Genomic DNA, 20,155 nt, shown 5'->3' with positions numbered 1-20,155 from the left:
ACTGAAACTGTATACCCATTAAATGATAACTCCTCATTCTTCCCTCCACCCAGCCCCTGGCAACAATCGTTATACTTTCCGTCTCGATGAGTTTGAGGACTCTAAGTACCTCATATAAGTGGAATCGTACAGTATTTGTCTTTTTGTGTCTGGCTTATTTCGCTTCGGATAATGTCCTCAAGGTTCATCCATGTTGTACCATATTGCAGAATTTCTTTCCTTTTTAAGGCTGAATAGTATTCCATTGTGTATATATACCACATTTTGCTTATCCATTCATCTGTAGATGGACATTTGAGTTGCTTCCACATTTTGGCTATTGTGAATAATGCTGCTATGAACATATATCTTTAAGTCCTTGCTTTCAATTCTTTTGAGTGTGTACCCAAAAATGGAATTACTGGATCATATGGTAATTCTATTTTTCAATTTTTTGAAGAACTGACATACTGTTTCCACAGAAGCTGTACCATTTTACATTCCCACCAAGAGTGCACAAGGGTTACAATTTCTCTACATTCGCACCAACACTTGTTGTTTTCTTTCTTTTTTTAGTAACCATCCTAATGGGTATGAGGTAGTATCTCATTGTAGTTTTGATTTGCATTTCCCTAATGATTAGTGATGTTGAGCATCTTTTCATATGCCATTCCATTGGCCATTTGTATATCTTCTTTGGAGAAATGTCTATTCAAGTCCTTTGCCTGTTTTTGAATTGGGTTGCTTTATTGTTGCTGAGTTTTAGGAGTTCTCTATATATTCTGGATATGAATCCCCTATCAGATATATGATTTGCAAATATTTTCTCCCATTCAGTAGATTGCCTTTTTATTCTGTTGATAGTGTCTCTTGATGCACAAAATTTTTAAATTTTAGTGAAGTCCGATTTGTTTATTTTTTCTTTTGTTATCCATGCCCTTGGTGTCACATCCAAGAAATTATTGCCAATCCAGTGTTGTGAAGCTTTTGTGCTGTGTTTTCTACTGTTATTTTAGGTCTTACATCTAGGTCCTTGATCTATTTTGAGTTAATTTTTGTATATGGTGATAAATAAGGGTCCAACTTCATTCTGTTGCATGTGGATATCCAGTTTTCCCAGCACCATTTGTTGAAAAGACGGTCCTTTCTTCATCCAATGATCTTGGCACCCTTGTCAAAAATCATTTGGCCATATATGCGAGGGTTTATTTCTGGGCTCTCTAATCTATTCCATTGGTCTATATGTCTGTCTTTATGCCAATACCAAACTGAGATGTAAGTTTTGTAGTAAGTTTTGTTCTTTTTCAAGATTGTTTTGGCTATTCGGTGTCCCTTGAGATTCCATATGAATTTTAGGATGGGTTTTTCTGTTCTGCAAAAAAATGTCATTCGGATTTTGATAGGGATTGCATTGAATCTGTAGATCACTTTGGATAATACTGGCATTTTAACAGTATTAAGTCTTCCAATCCATGAACACGGGTTGTGTCTCCATTTATTTATGTCTTCTTTAATTTCCTTCAGCAATGTTTTATAGTTTTCATCGTACAAGTCTTTCACTTTCTTAAGTTAATTCCTAAGGGGTTTTTTTGATGCTATTATAAATGGGATTGTTTTTGTAATTTCCTTTTCAGATTGTTCATTATTCATATATAGAAATGCAACTGAGGGTTGGCCCCGTGGCTTAGCGGTTAAGTGTGCACCCTCTGCTACTGGCGGCCCGGGTTCGGATCCCAGGCACACACCGACGCACTGCTTCTCCGGCCATGCTGAGGTCACGTCCCACATACAGCAACTAGAAGGATGTGCAACTATGACATACAACTATCTACTGGGGGTTTGGGGTAAAAAAGGAGGAGGATTGGCAATAGATGTTAGCTCAGAGCCGGTCTTCCTCAGCAAAAAGAGGAGGATTAGCATGGATGTTAGCTCAGGGCTGATCTTCCTCACAAAAAAAAAAAGAAATGCAACTGATTTTTGTGTGTTGACGTTATATCCTGCTACTTTACTGAATTTATTTATTCTAACAGCTTCATTGTGGAATCGTTAGGGTTTTCTACATATAAGATCATATCATCTGCAAACAGATAATTTTACTTCTTCCTTCCAATTTTGATGCCATTTATTTCTTTTTCTTGCCTAATTGTTTTGGCTACAACATCCAATACTAGTTACATCAGACATATTCTGCCAGTGCAATTGTTGTCTAGGTGGAGAGAGAGATTTCTGATCCTTCCCTCCCTGCCATCCTCTAACAATCTCTCTGTCACACATAGGTTTTTAACCAGGAGCCAGACTCCTCAACATACAAACAATGGAATTAAATTAGAAATTGATTACAAAAAGATGCCTAGAATATCCACAAATATTTGGAAATTAAATAATATATTTCTGAATAACTTATGGGTCAAAGAGAAATTAGAAAATATTTTGAATTGAATGATGATGAAAACAAAACATATCAAAAATTTTCAGATGCTGCTGAAGCAGTGCCTAGGGGGAAATATATAGCTTTTAGAAACTTAAATTAGAAAAGAAGAAAGGCTTAAAATCAGTTACCTAAGTTTCCAACTGAAGAAGATATAAAAAGAAGAGAAAATTAAGCCCAGAGTACATAGAAGAAAAGAAATAATTATTACAAGGAGAGAAAATGAAATAGGAAACAAAAAAAATGGAGAAAACTTAAAAAGCCAAAAGTTGTTTATTAAAAACATTCATAAAATTGATAAACCCCTACCAAAGCCATTAAAGAAAAAAAGAAAAAATACAAGTAACCAGCATCAGGAATGAAAGAACTGCTATGCAGACAGAGCATGGAGTTACAAAAGGATAATAAGAAAATATCAGAAATAAGTTGGACAATTTAGATAAAATGAGCTAATTCCTTGAAAAATACAACTTACCAAAACTAACACAAAATGAGAGAAAAACCTGAATAATCATATATCTATTAATAAAATTGAATTTGCAATAACAAATATTCCCAAAAAGAAAACTCCAGGTCCTATTGAACATTGAAGAAATAAATAGTCCTAATCTTTTGGAAAATAGAGAAGAGAGCATTTCCCAACTCATTTTAACGGCAGCACAACTCTGATACCAAAACCTGGAAATGGTATGACAACAAAAAATTACAGAGTAATAATCCTCACAAACACAGACACAAAAGTCTTTAAGAAAACGTGAGCTGGCAAATAGATTTATCTGGAGGTTCCAGAATGGCTTCACTTCCATGTCTGGTATCTCGGCAGGGATTTCTAGAAGGCTGGGCCCAGCTGGGACTGTTGACAATCTACACTGTTGACAATCTGCAGCATGGTGGCTTCAAGGTAGTCAGGCTTTGCATGATGGCTTAGGGCTGTCAGAGAAACCACGGCAGAGCCTGAAGGCTTCTTCTGACCTAACCCCATTACTTCCATTGCATTCTTAGTCAAGCAAGTTACTAAAGCCAGCCCAGAGAATGGGAAATTAAACTTCACCTCTCAATGGGAAAAATAACAAAGAATTTACAGCCATCGGTTTTTTTTGGTGAGAAAAATTTTCCTTGAGCTAACATCTGTTGCCAATTTTCCCCTTTTTGCTTGAGGAAGATTGTCCCTGAGCTAACATCTGTGCCAATCTTCCTCTAGTTTGTATGTGGGTGGCCCCCACAGCGTGGCTTTATGTGTGGTGTAGGTCCACACCCAGAATCTGAACCCATGAACCCTGGGCGTGCAAACTTAACCACTGCACTGCCGGGCCAGCACCACAGTCATCTTTTATCTACCATGTTATCCAAAATAAATGAAAGCGTATGTCCAGTCAAAGGACATGTAGAAGAATGTTTATAGCAGCTTTATTCATAAGCATCCTGACTTGGAAATAATCCAAATGTCAATCAACAGGAGAACCAATAAACAATTTGTGGTATATTCCTTCTGTTGAATACTACTCCACGATTAACAAGAATGAACAATAGTTGCATGCAACAACCTGGCTGAACCTCAAAAATATGTTGCATAGATAAAACTAGATACAAAAGAGACTGTACGATTCCGTTTATATGAAGATAAAGAAGTAACGTATGGTGATAGAAATCAAGACAGTGGTTGTCTGAGGGCAAAAGAGGAAATCATCTGAAAGGGGCATGAGGGCATTTTCTAGGGTGATGGAAATGTTCTACCTGTTGATTGGGGTGAGAACAAGGCATTTTGCTATATGTAAATTTTGCCTCAATTTTTGAAAAACAGACATATTGACCTTATTGTAAGACAGTAGCAATTGCATAAGCATAATTTCAGTAACTGGAAACTGAATGAAGAGCAAGATATTGAACATATTGAAGATATAAATATTGAACATGTAACACAGGCTGGCTACTTTGCTAAGTGTTTTTACATTTATCTCAATTAATCTTTATAACAACTCTGTGAATTAAGTAATATCTATCATATAGATGAGGAAAGATTTGGAGAGATGAAATAACTAGCCCAAAGTCGCACAACTAGTAAGTGGCAGAGTCTGGACTCAAACCCAGCCCCAGTCAATTCACAATCTAAGCCCTTAACCACCATCTGCCTGCAGGGGCATACATCGTGCAGGCCTCTTATGGGCATCTGGAATGTGAATGGGGTTTCTTAAAGGCTCTTTGTTGGGCTGGACACTGGGTTGTGAAAGAATAGAAGTCTCCATTATAGAAGATTGTTGTGGATTTTTTAATATCACACAAAAAGCCACGATTCATTCAGTTCAAAAAGATGGAAGGCATGTATAAGGAAGGGTTAGAGGTTAACAGTCTGTTAAGAATTAGCTCCTTTCTTCATTTAGCATAATAGTTAAGAAAAAATGTAAAAAGCATTGTTCCTGGAGAGAGACAGCCTGAGTTTGAGTCCTGCCTCTGCTACTTTCAGCTGTGTGAACCTCTCAGCACTGCCCTCAAAGAGCTATTGAGAGGATTGACAGACTTAGTCCTTGGAAAAGGGCTTAGAACGGTCCCTAGCAATTAGTAAGCACTCCAAAAATAGTACTGTTATTTCTTTTTACTCAAAAGAAAAGAAGTGAATTAATATTTACTTTGCACCTATGATATGCTAGATGTATGTTAGATTTATCCCTACAGAAAACTTTCAAAGTAAATGCTATTACCCTCATTGTTCAATTTCAGAATCGTGAAGCTAGAGGGTAACAAAGCTGAGATTTGAACCAATATCTTCTTGATATTGGTTCCATACCCCATGCTTTTTCCCCTGTAGAGAGCCAAGGGTGATAATGAGGGATTCACCTTCCACCTTTGAGGAATAAAACTGTTCTTCTCTTCCAGGTTTGAATCTCTATTTACTGACTTGGAACTGAGGCAGGTAGAGCTGGGTGTCGCCAGCTTTGGGGCCTCTGTCACCACTATGGAAGAAGTTTTCATTCGGTAAGCAGATATAAAACTATAGACTCCAAGAATCTTAGAGTTGGAAGGGATCTTAAAGGTCATCTGTCTAAACACTGCCCAGTGCTTGAATCCTTTCTGTAACATCCTCACTGAATGGTCTTCCAGCCTCTGACTCATACTTCCAATAATAGGGATATTGGTTAATGGAGAAAATGTTAAATGTAATATTATTCAACAAATTTACCTGTTCTAGTCTATTAACTTTTTTTAAACCTGCTGGGACTATGACTGGTATTAAGTTGAATCTATAGATCAATTTGTGGAGAATAGACATCTTTAGAACATTTCTTCTTCCAGTCCATAGATATTGTATGTAGCTTCATTTATTTAGGTCATTTCTAATTTTTATCAGCAAGGTTTTGTAGTTTTCAGAAGTTTTCTGTGTCTTTTGTTAAATTTATTTCTAAGTATTTTTTGTTTTTTGAAGGTATGGGAAATGAATTTCTAAATTTCAATTTCTACTTGGTTGCTGATATATATATATCATTTGATTTTTTATTATTAGCTATATCTAGAGATATTTAATTCACTTATTATTAGGTCAACAATTTTGGGTTTGATTCCTTAGTATTGTCTATGTAACCAACATGTCATCTGAAAGACAGTTTTACTTCTTATTTTCCAATCTTTATGCCTTTTACTTGCTTATTTCACTGGTAGGATCTTCAGCATAATGTTGGGTAGAAGTAGTGAAAATGGATAGCCTTGGCTTGTTAGGGGGAAAGTGTTGTTTCATCTGAACCAATAGTTCATTCTATTTAACCACATTTCTTCTTTCTATTTTCTTTTGAGTTTAATTTGCTGGGTTATTTTTCCCCTATCTTTTTACGAAAAATTTGTATATATCTATATATATATTTATATTCAGCCAAATATATATGTTGATATAAATTTCCCTCTGAGCTTAGCTTACCTGCATGTCACAATTTTTTGGTATGTACTATTTTCATTACCATTCAGTTAGAAATGTTTTCAGTTTTTCTATTGTGATTTCTACTTTGACCTATGGCTTATTTAGAACTATATTTCTTAATTTCCAAATACATGGAGATTTTTTAAAAATGTTTTTTGTTTTATTTTGCCTTGGTTGTTTTGTTTATGTAATTGATTTCTAACCTAACTTCATTGTGGTCCTAGCCCATACTCTGTGTAGTCTCTTTCCTTCAAAATTTTTGAGTCTATGTATATTCAGTTTTTGTAAAATTTCCTATGTTCTTGGAAGAATGTGCATTCTTCAGTTGCTGAGTGCAGCATTTTGTATACAGAAATTATATTTCTTACAGAATACAATTTGTTAATTGTATTCTGCAAATTTTCAGTGTCCTTTTGTAAAAAATTGTCTGCTTATTCTCTGTGTTAGAGAGGTAATATTTCTTACTTTAATTTTGTCAAGTTTTGCTTTACGTTTTCAGGTTATTATATTAGATGCCTACAAATTTAGAATTGTTATATATTTTTCTGGAAAGTTGAACATTTTAACATTCATTTAGTTATATTAGCTTTGTTTTGGTTAAAAATTTTATGTATATCTTTGTCCATGCTTTTGCATTCAATCTTACTGTAGTAAAATATTATTATTTTTGCTTATCCATTCCATTCTATTGTCTGCTGGCTTCCTTTATGTCTGTTGAGATGTCAGCTGCCAGTATTATTGTTATTCTTTGAATGCAATCTGTCCTTTACCTCTGGTTGCTTTTAATATTGTTTTTTCTTTGTCTTGGATTTTCATCATTTTTACAATGACGTGGCTTTGTATGGTTTTCTTCATGTTTCTCTGCTTAGGATTTTTAGCACTTTTTACACTGTGGTTTGCTAGCACTGGTCAGCTTTGGAAAATTCTCGACGAATATCACTCCACATATTGCTGCTCCGTGCTCTCTTTCCTCTCCTCCTGGGACTAGTAATTATACATAATTTTTACCTTTTACCTGTCTCATGTCTGTTATACTCTTTTTTTTTTTCTTTTATTCATTATCTATTGCTACATAACAAATTACCCTAAAACTTAGCAGCCTTGAAACAACAAACATTTATTACCTCACAGTTTCTGTGGGTCAGGAGTTCAGGAGCAGGTAGATAGGTGGTTCTGGCTCAAGGACTCTTGTGAGGTTGTAGTCAAGCTGTCAGCCAGGGCTGCAGGCTCCAAAGGCTCAGCTGGGGGAAGATCCACCTCTAAGCTCACTCTAAGTTGTTGGCCAGCTTCAGTTCCTCATTGTCATTGGCCTCAGTTCTTCACAGTGTGGGCCTCTTCCCAGGTTGCAGAATGAACTCATGATATGGCAACCAGCTTCCCTCACACCGAGTGATCAGAGAAAGAGAGAGAATGTGACCCAGATGGAAGCCATAGTCATTTGGTATCTTTTCTTGGAAGTGATATTTTATCACTTTTGCTGGATTCAATTCATTAGAAGTGAGTCACTAGGTCCAGCCCACAATCACTGGGAGGAGACTAGCACAAGCAACAAAAGCAAAAATCAACAAGTGGGACTACATCAAACTAAAAATCTTCTGCACGGGAAAGGAAACCATCAATAAAAGGAACAGGCAACCTACTGAACAGGAGAAAATATTTGCAAACCACACATCTGATAAGGGTTTAGTATCCAAAATATATAAAGAACTCACACAACTCAATAGCAAGAAAACAAATAACGCAGTTTTAAAATGGGCAAAGGAGCTGAATAGACATTTTTCTAAAGAAGATATTCAAATGGCCAACAGGTACATGAAGGGTGCTCAACATCACTAATCATTAGCGAAATGCAAATCAAAACCACAATGAGATATCACTCCACACCTGTTAGAATGACTGTCATCAAAAACATAAGAGATGCCTCTCCCCGACTGAGGCCGCCGCCCCGCCAGCGGTGGCTCCGCATCTCCAAAAGGGGCCCTCCGACTCCTCGCTTGGCCAGTCCGGCGCCGGGTCTTGGAGCCCCACAGAACCCCAGCTGGTCCCTGAACGGGATCCCTCCTCCCCAGAGTTGCGAGCAACTTTCCCCTCTCTCTGTCGCTGCGGTGGCTCGGGGACCGTAGCCGCCGCAGGTAGCTGAACCCGGGCCACGCTCCCCGCACCTTGGCTGCGCGCGCACGTAGGTCGCTCCTTCTCTAGGTGCGCGCTGGGGGTCCGGCGCGCTCGGCTGTGCGGGCGAGATGCCCCTGGGACACATCATGAGGCTGGATCCGGAGAAAATCGCCCTGGAGTACATCGTGCCCTGTCTGCACGATGTTGGCTTCTGCTACCTGGACAACTGCCTGGGCGAGGTGGTGGGCGACTGCGTCCTGGAGCGCGTCAAGCAGCTGAACTGCAGCGGGGCCCCGAGGGACGGCCAGCTGGCCTGGCCGCGCGCCGGCGTCTCCAAGCGGCACCTGCGGGGCGAGCAGATCACGTCGATCGGGGGCAACGAGGAAGGCTGCGAGGCCGTCAGCTTCCTCCTGGCTCTCATCGACCGGCTGGGCAAATACTAGGTCAACGAGAAGTCCAAGGTAGGAAGCACGCGGGCGCCCCGCCGGTGCTGCAGCTCGCGGGGACCGGGGACACTCGGAGTTCGTTGTTTGTCGCCTTCGCAGGACTGCAAGCGAACTTTAGTTTTTAACCAAAAAGCAAGAAGTCAGTCTGACTCCCCTGTTTCCCCCTGTACTCTGAGCGAAAATCCATGCTCAGGGTCTCAGGTGTATAATTATAATGACCTTCTCTGTTAACTTTGAAATAATGGCTCTGGTGGGTGGTACATGCAGGACAAGCTGTGACTTTTTGGTCTGATTCTAACACATGAAGGTTCTCAAAGGTCCAAATGAGAGACAGGTTATTAGAAACATTGTGGATAATCCAAGACACACATGAACTCATGATCTTAAATGTCTACTTTAAAGTCACCTAATGTTGCCCTTTCGTTGTGTTCAGAGCGGATGCCCACAAAAGCACTCTTAAAGAATTCTGGAGACGGTGTCATTTTGGAAAGTGGCATTTGGTTTGTGAAGGTTGGCAGGTGCGGAAGAGTTTGACCTGTGAAAGAGTCAAGCTCCTCTTCGCTTTTGAGAGCTACTCTTGGCTCGTTGCACCCAGGACATAATTATTAGATCATGTACTTGACTGTGAAAATTCTCTCCTGGTGCCGAGCCCTACACTGCCACCTTCCCTTCCCTAACTATCAATGGATGGGAAAATCCACTCAAAACAGCCGGTTAAATGATCAGGAGAGGGTAGTCAAGTACCTATGGAAAGAAACTGTGTTTTTGTTCACATAGCCAGAAGTGACTCCCTGGGTGGTAATTTATCTGGGAAATGTTTCCAGGTAGATTGGCAGAAATATGGGAATGTGTAGTACCATGATGTTGGTGCATGTACATTACTTTGGCATAGTCTAGCTAATCAGTGTCTTTCTACAAATGATAATCCAACCAGTTTTCCAGTGGCAGTTCTGAGTGATTTATACTTCCTTTATTGTGAACTGGCCAGGGGGCACTCAGAACTGTAGAAATGTTACTGCACAAAGGGCACCATCTGCTCACCACGAGACAAAAACCAACTGTCAAGAGGCAAGATGGTGGAAAAGAAAGGGCAGTTTATTACAGCTTGCTAGCAAGGGGGAAGATGGCCAACTAGTGTCTCAAAGAACCATCTTACAGAACAAACACTACAGGCCAGTTATATAGGGGGGCTGCTCTCTGAGAGCGGGAGGCATCTGGTCTCAGAGTGGGGGCATCCATCTGGTCTTAGTTCCTGGCAGTCTTTTGTTTTACTGGATATGCATCAGAGACTGGAGCAATGCCCTATACCCTGATCTTTCAGTTGTCATTGATGATGGCTGTCAGCATAGACTCTCTGCCCCAGGGGTTGTCACATTCCTAAGGAACTCGAAAGAACAAAGTTATCAACTTATAGCAGCTGGGAGGGGCCATAAAGTCCAGAGTTAGTCAGAGGTCATTCCAAGACACAATATGGTTTCCCCTCTACAATATGGCTTTCCTTATGTCAACTCTGTATGGAGCTGGTATCAGAAACTTTCACTTTAACACAGTGAGGTAAAGCATATTAGCATGAGAAAGAAGGTGAACAGTCACTTATGTATCATTCTTTAATAATATATGTAGTATTTCTCAATTTAAGATTGATCCTGTGATAAAACATACAACTGTTGTCTCATAAGATAAGAGAAACACTCTTTATTAAGAGCAAATGTTGAAGACTGGAAATGTGTAGAAACGAAAGGGTTGGAGTGGGTGAGTGGAGCAGGGGAGAAATAGATTGCTGTACACCTTTCAAGCCAGGAGGACGTGAATAAATATCTGAAAGCATCGCTATTAATCAGACGCAAATAAAATAAATCTTACAAAGAAAATGCTGCTTTCTAAATTTTACTTTGATTTGGGGAAAATTCGGTTAGCTGGACTCTGTAGAAGATTGATGTTAGAGTGTTTCTTTATTCTTCTTCCTCATTTTGGTAGTGTATAAGAAAGCCATTTGTCTTGATTAGTTTTGTTTTGCATTAAATGACCTTGCCTGTCTCGTGGCGGGGCGGGGGAGGGGAATGGCTAGCCTCAGTGTTGCCGAGGTGCTCAGAGCTTCGAACCCGGAAGAGCAGATGGCTTCTTATCAGTTTTTTAAAGGTTCTTTTAAACGTAAGTGTTAGGAGTTCCCCTACCTCACCCCCTACCCCACCACCAGCATTCTAGGAACAGAATTTGCTCTGAGGGAAGTCAGAATGAATTGGTAGAAACAAGTCACTAACATTTGAAAGTTAAGTATTTTTATTTAGCTTTGACTTAATAGATAGTGGTAGGGTTTTAGGCTAGAATTTAACTCCACAAATTGAATGAAAAGCACTGTGTACATCTGGGAAGGAAGAAAAACAATCTGTAGGTATGATTCTTCAACTATGGATTATCTTCCGGGTAGAACCAGCAACTTTTCAGTTAATGCTTTCAGAAGGTGACTGTAAATTGAAAAGAGAAAATTCATCTTTTGTCCACTGAAGAGATATCGGCCCATACCTAGATTTCCAGCTTTCCTTTGGCTGTTTTGGCACAAAGTTCTTCATCCCTGCCCTTTAGAAAAATCACCTCTGGATTGGTATATTCCCTGGCCAGCTAGAACCAAATGGAAACCAGGCTTGAGCAAACAATTATTATAGTGAAAAATAAAAAAAAGTTTGATTTGTTTGTATGAAGAAGTCTCCTTAGTAATGTCTTGTGGCCTTGAGTCTCTTGTATGAAGTTTATTATTAAAGCATTGTAGAAACACTTTCCAGATTTATATTAGTTTCAGCCTAATTTAATCTTCTTATTTACTTCTCTTCCCTCAACTGAGTGCCTTGCTCTGTGCTGCTTCCCAGAGTAGTGATATAGACCCAGTTTTCTGCTGCATCCTTCAAGCAGGTTTTCAGTAAAAAATAAATTTTTAAAAGGCAGAATTTGTACATTTATTTTAACAATGTATTTGTAACTTTTTATTATGGAAATTTTCGACATATATAAATGTAGAGAGGCTGGTATAATGAGCTTCCATCACCCATTTTCGTGTATATTTATTTTAGACTAATTGTTTTAAGGTACATTAAATTTCTCAAGATTGTGCTTATTAATGTATTGATCCTAATTGAATTTTTTTTCTGGACTTTTAAAGGTCATTGAATAATGTAATCATGCACTTTATCTCAAAGAAGCAATAGCAAAGGCATTGGGAATAAAATAGGAATATATACTGGACCTAAAATTGAAATTGTAGAGGCGTATGAAAAGCAATATTAAAGGGTTCCCCCTTGCTGCCAAAAAAGTTGTTATTGGTCAGAATTTATCTACCTCCACTTGTTGGAGAAAAATCCGAGGGTGCTGAAGACCCTCTGGGGAATTAGTTGCCTATAATATACGGCAGTATGGCACCCCCTAACTGCAAGCATGATCATTGCTTTCAGACTATCAAAAGATTTCTTACCTGTTAACTCCCTTTTGGAGAATTTAGACTGTATCCAAGATAAATATTGGTTATAATTTGCTCCTTTTGCTTTAGCTGCCTACATCGTGAAAATGACCGTTTTCCAGAGAACATGTAATTTACAGAACCCAAAGTCCTTCTGCTTGAAGCATCTCACTGTAGACTCGCCAGTATTGTAACTCTAGTAATACTAACTACCTTTTCATAAGTGCTTTGCTCTGTCTGGAACTGTGCTAAGCACTTTACAAACACTGTCTGTCTGACTTAGTCTTCAGAACCACAATCTTCAGCAAACTGAGTGATGAAATCATTTGCCCAAGGTCACAAAGTTGGTGTAAGATGCAGTTTATCATAGGGGTTAGGGGCTTGGGCTTACCAACCTTCTGGCCTTAGGTAAGTTGTTCAGTTTTCACAAAGTGTAAAATGAGGGATAATAATACCTTAAAGCTTTTTGGGGGAAGGAGCATTAAATAAGATAATGTACATAAAATTCTTAGCAGAATTCTGAGCTTTCACAAATGTTATAAAGCTATAAATGGGTGACTTGGGATTGAACTGAGTTCTGCCTGACTCCAGAGTTTGTGTTCTTAACTTTATGCTCCTGCTTTTCATCCTTGCATATATTCAGCAAGTGTTCACTCAGTGTGGGGTGCTGTGCAGGGGCTGGGGACACAAAGATGAGCAGGCAAGACCCCTGCCTCAGAGAGCTCACATACACATATACTTTTGAATTGTAGGATCCTCTAGTTCGTACTCAATTAATTCTTAGGCTTAAAAAAGAAAAACGACAGGGGCCGGCCCGGTGGCGCAAGCGGTTAAGTGTGCGCGCTCCGCTGCGGCGGCCCGGGGTTCGCTGGTTCGGATCCCGGGCGCGCACCGACGCACTGCTTGGTAAGCCATGCTGTGGCGGCGTCCCATATAAAGTGGAGGAAGATAGGCACCGATGTTAGCCCAGGGCCGTCTTCCTCAGCAAAAAAAAGGAGGAGGATTGGCGGATGTTAGCTCAGGGCTGATCTCCTCACAAAAAAAAAAAAAAAAAAAAAAAAAAGAAAAACGACAAAACCCAAACATTGAAGCAGGTCAGTTAGTACATTTGAAGAAGAAAACAGAGTGCCGTGCTAATGTTTTCCTACTGTTATTTGCAGGAAAAGTATTTGTTCACAAGGTTGGTTGTTAGGATCCTGGACCAGAGTGGTTCTGGACAGTGGGGTGGTTGGGGTTGTATTGTGAACAGACAGATGAGTCGTCCCCTGGAAACAATATAGAGAAATGATGAAACAGCAGTCAGTTATGAATAAAAGAAAATGTATTGCAAACACACACACACACACACACAAGAGGCAACAAGTGTTGACAAGGATGTTGACAAATATATGTTGACAAAGAGAACACTTGTGCACTGTTGGTGGAAATGTAAATTGGTGCAGCCACTAGGGAAAACAATATGGAGGTTCCTCAAAAAAATTAAAAATAGAACTACCATATGATTCCACTTATGGGTATATATCTGAAGGAAATGAAATCACTATCCGGAAGAGATATCTGTACCCCTATGTTCATTGCATTATTTACAATGGCCAAGACGTAGAAATAACCTAAGTGTCCAGTCCATCGACAGATGAATGGATAAAGGAAATGTGATACACATATACACACATACACACACACACAATGGAATACTATTGAGCCATAAAAAAGGAAGGAAATCCTGCCATTTGCCACAACATGGATGGACCTTGAAGGCATTATGCTCAGTGAAATAAGTCAGACAGAGAAAGAAATACTGTATGATTTCACTTATATGGGGCATCTAACAACCAAACTCATAGGCACAGAGAACAAATTTGTGGTTGCCAGAGGTGGGGAAATTAGGTGAAGGTGGTCAAAAGGTACAAACTTCCAGTTATAAGATAGATAAGTTCTGGGGCTGTAATATGTAGCATGGTGACTATAGTTAACAATACTGTATTGTATATTTGACAGTTGCCAAGAGAATAAATCTTAAAAGTTTTCACTGCAAGGAAAAAATTGTAACTATGTGAGATGATGGATGTTAGGTAAACTTATTGGGGAAATCATTTCACAGTATGTACATATATCAGTTCATTATGTTGTACACCTTAAACTTATACAATGTTATATGTCAATTAAACTGTGAGGGAAAAGGGGGAGGTTATGATAGAGTGTGAATATTAGGAGGTGGGGATTGTTGGGGCCACCTTAGAGGCTGTCTACCACAGTGGGGAAACTCTCAGAGGAGCTTTTAGGTTATGCTTTGGGAAAGCCTATCATGATCTTTGAAGGAATTGTGGTGTCATAGTCACCAACTTCACCACAATTCCTTCGAGTATCAAATGATAGGCTTTCCCAAAGTATTGAAAACTACCCTCCTTCCTTCCTGAAAATCAGCCTTAATAAATGACAATGTTATTTTTGAAATAGCCAAAAAAAAAAAAAAAAAAACCCAATAATAAATTCTACTAGCAGAAACCAAATGAGGAAAAAAATTAAAAATACAACCTATGCCATGAAATTTCAGAAGACAGGGCCACAAAATCGGTAGAAAGAAAGAAATAGTAAAAATGAGAGTGGAAATAAATGAAATAGAGACTAAAAAAAATAGAAAAAATCAATGAAACTAAGAGTTGGTTCTTTGAAAAGATAAATGAAATTGACAAACCTTTAGCTAGACTCACCAAGAAAAAAAGAGAGAAGGCTCAAATAAATAAAATCAGAAACAAAAGAGGAGAAATTACAATGCCTCAGAAATAAAACAGACCATAAGAGTATACTACAGAAAGCTAAACACCAACAAATTGGGTAATCTAGAAGAAATGGATAACTTCTTAGACTCATACAACCTTAAAAAACTGAATCAAGAAGAAATAGAGAATTTGAATAGACCAATCACCAGTAAGGAGGTTGAAACAGTAATCAAAAACCTCCCAAAAAATAAAAGTCCAGGACCAGATGGCTTCCTTGGTACATTCTACCAAACATTCAAAGAAGATTTAATACCCATCCTTCTCAAACTCTTCCAAAAAACTGAAGAGGAAGGAAAGCTTCTTAACTCATTCTATGAGGCCAACATTACCCTGATACCAAAACCAGACAAGAATAACACACAAAAAAAGAAAATTACAGACCCGTATCACTGATGAACATCGATGCAAAATTCCTCAACAAACTACTAGCAAATCGAATACAGCAATACATTAAAAAGATCATATGCCATGATCAAGTGGGATTTATTCCAGACATGCAGGAGTGGTTCAACATCTGCAAATCAATCAATGTGATACACCGCATTAACCAAATGAAGAATAAAAATCACATGATCATCTCAATAGATGCAGAGAATGTATTCAACAAGATACAGCATCCATTTATGATAAAAACTCTGAATAAAATGGGTATGGAAGGAAAGTACCTCAACATAATAATGGCCATGACAAACCCACAGCTAATATCACACTCAATGGAGAAAAACTGAAAGCTATCCCTTAAACAACAGAAACCAGACAAGGATGCCCACTTTTGCCACTCTTATTTAACATAGTATTGGAAGACCTAGCCAGAGCAATCAGGCAAGAAAAAGAAATAAAAGGGATCCAGTTTGGAAAGGAAGATGTAAAACTGTCACTATTTGCAGATGACATGCTTTTATATATAGAAAACCCTAAAGAATCCACCAAAAAAACTATTAGAAATAATAAATGAATACAATAAAGTTGCAGGATACAAAATCAACTTACAAAAATCAGTTGCCTTGCTATACACTAACAACGAAGTAGCAGAAAGAGAAATTAAGAATACAATGCCATTTACAATTGCAACAAAAAGAATAAAATACCTAGGAATAAATTTAGCCAAAGAGAGACATATACACTGAAAATTATAAAACATTGTTGAAAGAAATTGAAGAAGACATAAAGAAATGGAAAGATATTCCAAGCTCTTGGATTGGAAGAATTAACATAGCTAAAATGTCCATACTTCCTAAAGCAATCTACAGATTCAATGCAATCCCTATCAAAGTTCCAACAACATTTTTCACAGAAATGGAACAAAAAATCCTAAAATTTATATGGAACAACAAAAGACCCTGAATAGCCAAAGGAATCCTGAGAAAAAAGAACAAAGCTGGAGGTATCACACTTCCTGATTTCAAAATATACTACAGGGGCTGGCCCCGTGGCTTAGCGGTTAGGTGCGCGCGCTCCGCTACTGGCGGCCCGGGGTTCTGATCCCGGGCGCGCACCGACGCACCGCTTCTCCGACCGTGCTGAGGCCGCGTCCCACATACAGCAACTAGAAAGATGTGTAACTATGACATACAACTATCTACTGGGGCTTTGGGGGGCAAAAAAAAAAAAGACTTGAATGTAAGACCTGAAACCATAAAACTTCTAGAAGAAAGCATAGGTAGTACACTCTTCAACATCAGTCTTAGCACCATATTTTCAAATATCATGTCTGACCAGACAAGAGAAACAAAAGAAAAAATAAACAAATGGGGCTATCTCAAACTAAAAAGCTTCTGTACAGCAAAGGAAACCATCAACAAAGCAAAACGACAACTTAACAATTGGGAGAAGATATTTGCAAACCTCTGTCTGATAAGGGGTTAATATCCAAAATATCTAATGAACTCATACACCTCAACAACAAAAAAACTAACAACCCAATTAAAAATTGGGCAAAAGATCTGAACAGATGTTTTTCCAAAGAAGATATACAGATGGCCAATAGGCACATGAAAAGATGTTCAATATCACTAATTATTAGAGAACTGCAAACCAAAACTACAATGAGGGACCGGACTGGTGGCATAGCAGTTAAGTTCGCGTGCTCCACTCAGAGGCCAGGGGTTTGCGGGTTTGGATCCTGGGTGTGGACCTACTCACTGCTCATCAAGCCATGCTGAGGCGACATCTCACATAGAAGAGCTACAACTCTACAACTATGTACTGGGGCTTTAGGCAGAAAAAAGAAAAAGAGGAAGATTGGCAATAGATGTTAGCGCAGGACCAATCATCCTCAAAAAAAAAAAAAAGAGCCCTGGCTATGAAGGACACAGCCCTGTGCTCTATTCCCATCCTTTAAAATAAAAAGCTACAATGAGATATCACCTCATGCCCGTCAGAATGGCTATAATTAACAACACAGGAAGTGTTGGAGAGGATGTTGAGAAAAGGGAACTCTCATACACTGCTAGTGGGAATGTAAACTGGTGCAGCCATATGGAAAACAGTATGGGGATTCCTCAAAAAATTAAAAATAGAACTGCCATATGGTCCAGCTATTCCACTGCTGGGTATTTATCCAAAGAACATGAAAACATGAATGCATAAAGATATATGCACCCCTATGTTCATTGCAGCATTATTCACAATAGCCAAGACTTGGAAACAACCTAGGTGCCCATCAAGGGACGAATGGATAAAGAAGGTGTGGTATATATACACAGTGAAATACTACTCAGCTATAAAAAGATGAAATCTTGCCATTGCAACAACATGGATGGACTTTGAGGGTATTATGCTAAGTGAGATAAGTCAGATGGAGAAAATCAAATACCATATGATCTCACTCATAAATAGAAGACAAAAACAACAACAACAAACAAACACATAGATACTGAGATTATATTGGTGGTTACCAGTGGGGAGGGGAGGAGGGAGGACGGCGAAAGGAGTGACAGGGCACATGTGCATGGTGACGGACAGTAATTAGTCTTTAGGTGTTGAACATGATGTAGTCTACACAGAAATCGAAATATAATGATGTACACCTGAAATTTATATAATGTTATAAACTGTTACCTCAATTAAAAAAAAAGACCACTGACAGATCGGAAAAAAAAAAAAAAGACAGGGCCAAAGAAAATATTGTGGAAAAAATGTGTGGCCCCTAACCATCCCTACATAGCCACCTCAGGTACCAGATGAAGTATTGAAGAAAGGCAACCACAATCATGATAATTCTCACTAATATCCCCCAATTTGTAGAAAAGCTAAAGAAAGGATGAGCGGGAAACATAGCAAAGTCAGGGAGAAACCCTCGAGAATGGAAGCAGAGCCTCAGCAAAGGCAGAAGGCCTCCAGAGCTTGCCATCTATGGAAGCCAGGCCTAAAATGTCTCCAGTGATACTTGTCTTCTATTATTCACTCCTGTGTAGTCCGCTTCCCCAGTAAATAGCGCCGACCTGTATAACCAATAGAACTTTGCAGAATTGACAGTGTGTGACTAATAAGGCTAAGTCGTAAAAGATATTGTAGCTTCTGTCTTGCTCTCTTGGCTCACTCAGTTTGGGGGAAGCCAGCCACCATCTCGTGAGGACACTTAGGCAGCCCTATGGAGATGTTCACTTGGTGAGACACTAAGGCCTTTTGCCAACAGCTAACAAAGAACTGAGGCCTCCTGCCGGTGGTATGCTGGAGCTGGCTCATATTGGCTGACATGAGCCAATTATTAAATTATCAAGAATTTTGTGAGCCAGTTGTTACACACAGCCATTACTGGTAATTAAATTGCATAAACTTATGAATAAATAAATCACAGTAAAAACAGTTGTATGATTCTGATACCAATTCCAAAGTGTTTTTTTTTTTTTCACCCCTACCAATTAACTCAATTCTGACACTATCTACCTGGAGAATAGCATCAGATCCCACAGGTTAAGGGTTCAGTTTCACAAGACTGCACCCCAACTACCCCACTTCAGATGCCAATCACAAGTCCAGGTTGTTACCTGTGCTTCTGACAGACCAGCTATAAATTTGAGGTTGCCACAACCCCCTCCCCTGGTTCTATAATTTGCTAGAATGGCTCACAGAACTCAGAGAAACATTGACTTATATTACTAGTTTATTATAAAGGATGTGATAAAGCATACAGATAAACAGCTAGATGAAGAGGTACATAGGGTGAAGTATGTGAGAAAGGGTGAGGACCTTCCACGCTGTCTGAGGGTGCCACTCTCCCAGCATCCCCACATGTTTGCCAACCCAGAAGCTCTCTGAACCTTGTCCATTTGGGTTTTTATGAAGGCTTCATTACATAGGCATGATTGATTAACTCATTGGCCATTGGCACTTGATCTCAGTCTCCAGCCCCCTTTCATCTCAGGAGGGGGCGGGGGGTACTGAAAGTTCCTGTTCTCTAATCATATGGTTGGTTCTCCTGGCAACCAGCCCCCGTCCTTTGGTGCTTTCCAAAAGCCTCCTCATTAACATAACCAAAGACACCTTTATCCTCTCAGCACTTAGGAAGTTACAAGGGTTTTAGGACTGGGGACAAAGACCAAATATATATTTCATATTATAAATCACAATATCACAATTGGTAATACGCAAAACTTCATTTCCTCATGATTTGGCTACAATTTACTATTATCAGTGCTCTTGAGGTTATTTACATCTACTTACATGTGTATAGTGGAAATGTTATGTTGATAGTTTGAAATCAACTATGGTGAGAGTATTTTCACCATGGAAATTGGTAAACACTATAAATTAGGTTTTAATTTATTGTTTTGTTGATTGTCTAGATTAAGAAAGTGATGGAGAAAATGTAATATAAATTAAGTTTAAAAGTGTATTATATCTGGAACCATTTCATTAAGAATAGCATAAAAATTTGAGGAAATATTCTTCCAGTAAAAGTATTATTCAATTCAGCAAAAATGTTGCTCACCTCATGGACAAATGAGTGAAGTTCTGACTTCTGTATGTATTGTTCCACTTTTATCTTAATCTTTAATGTTAATTAAAACATCAACATTTTTGTCAGAACTGCACTTAGAGAGCTAGCTGTTAAAC

At 38.8% G+C, this 20,155-nt stretch overlaps 1 protein-coding gene across 1 annotated transcript in view; it reads left to right on the top strand.

The window, feature by feature from the left end:
- Positions 1 to 20,155, top strand: part of LOC131422039 (ATP-binding cassette sub-family A member 17-like) — a 123,367-nt gene that overhangs the window by 75,244 nt on the left and 27,968 nt on the right. Inside the window, 1 exon segment of the mRNA XM_058568892.1 lies at positions 5,279 to 5,377. Coding sequence (XP_058424875.1) covers positions 5,279 to 5,377 — 99 coding nt within the window.

The sequence above is a fragment of the Diceros bicornis genome, chromosome 26 (genome assembly GCF_020826845.1).
Source record: "Diceros bicornis minor isolate mBicDic1 chromosome 26, mDicBic1.mat.cur, whole genome shotgun sequence".
In the NCBI taxonomy this organism is placed as follows: Eukaryota; Metazoa; Chordata; class Mammalia; order Perissodactyla; family Rhinocerotidae; genus Diceros; species Diceros bicornis.
The sequence above is the reverse complement of the archived record's forward strand: the minus strand, read 5'-3'. Positions and strand labels throughout refer to the sequence as shown.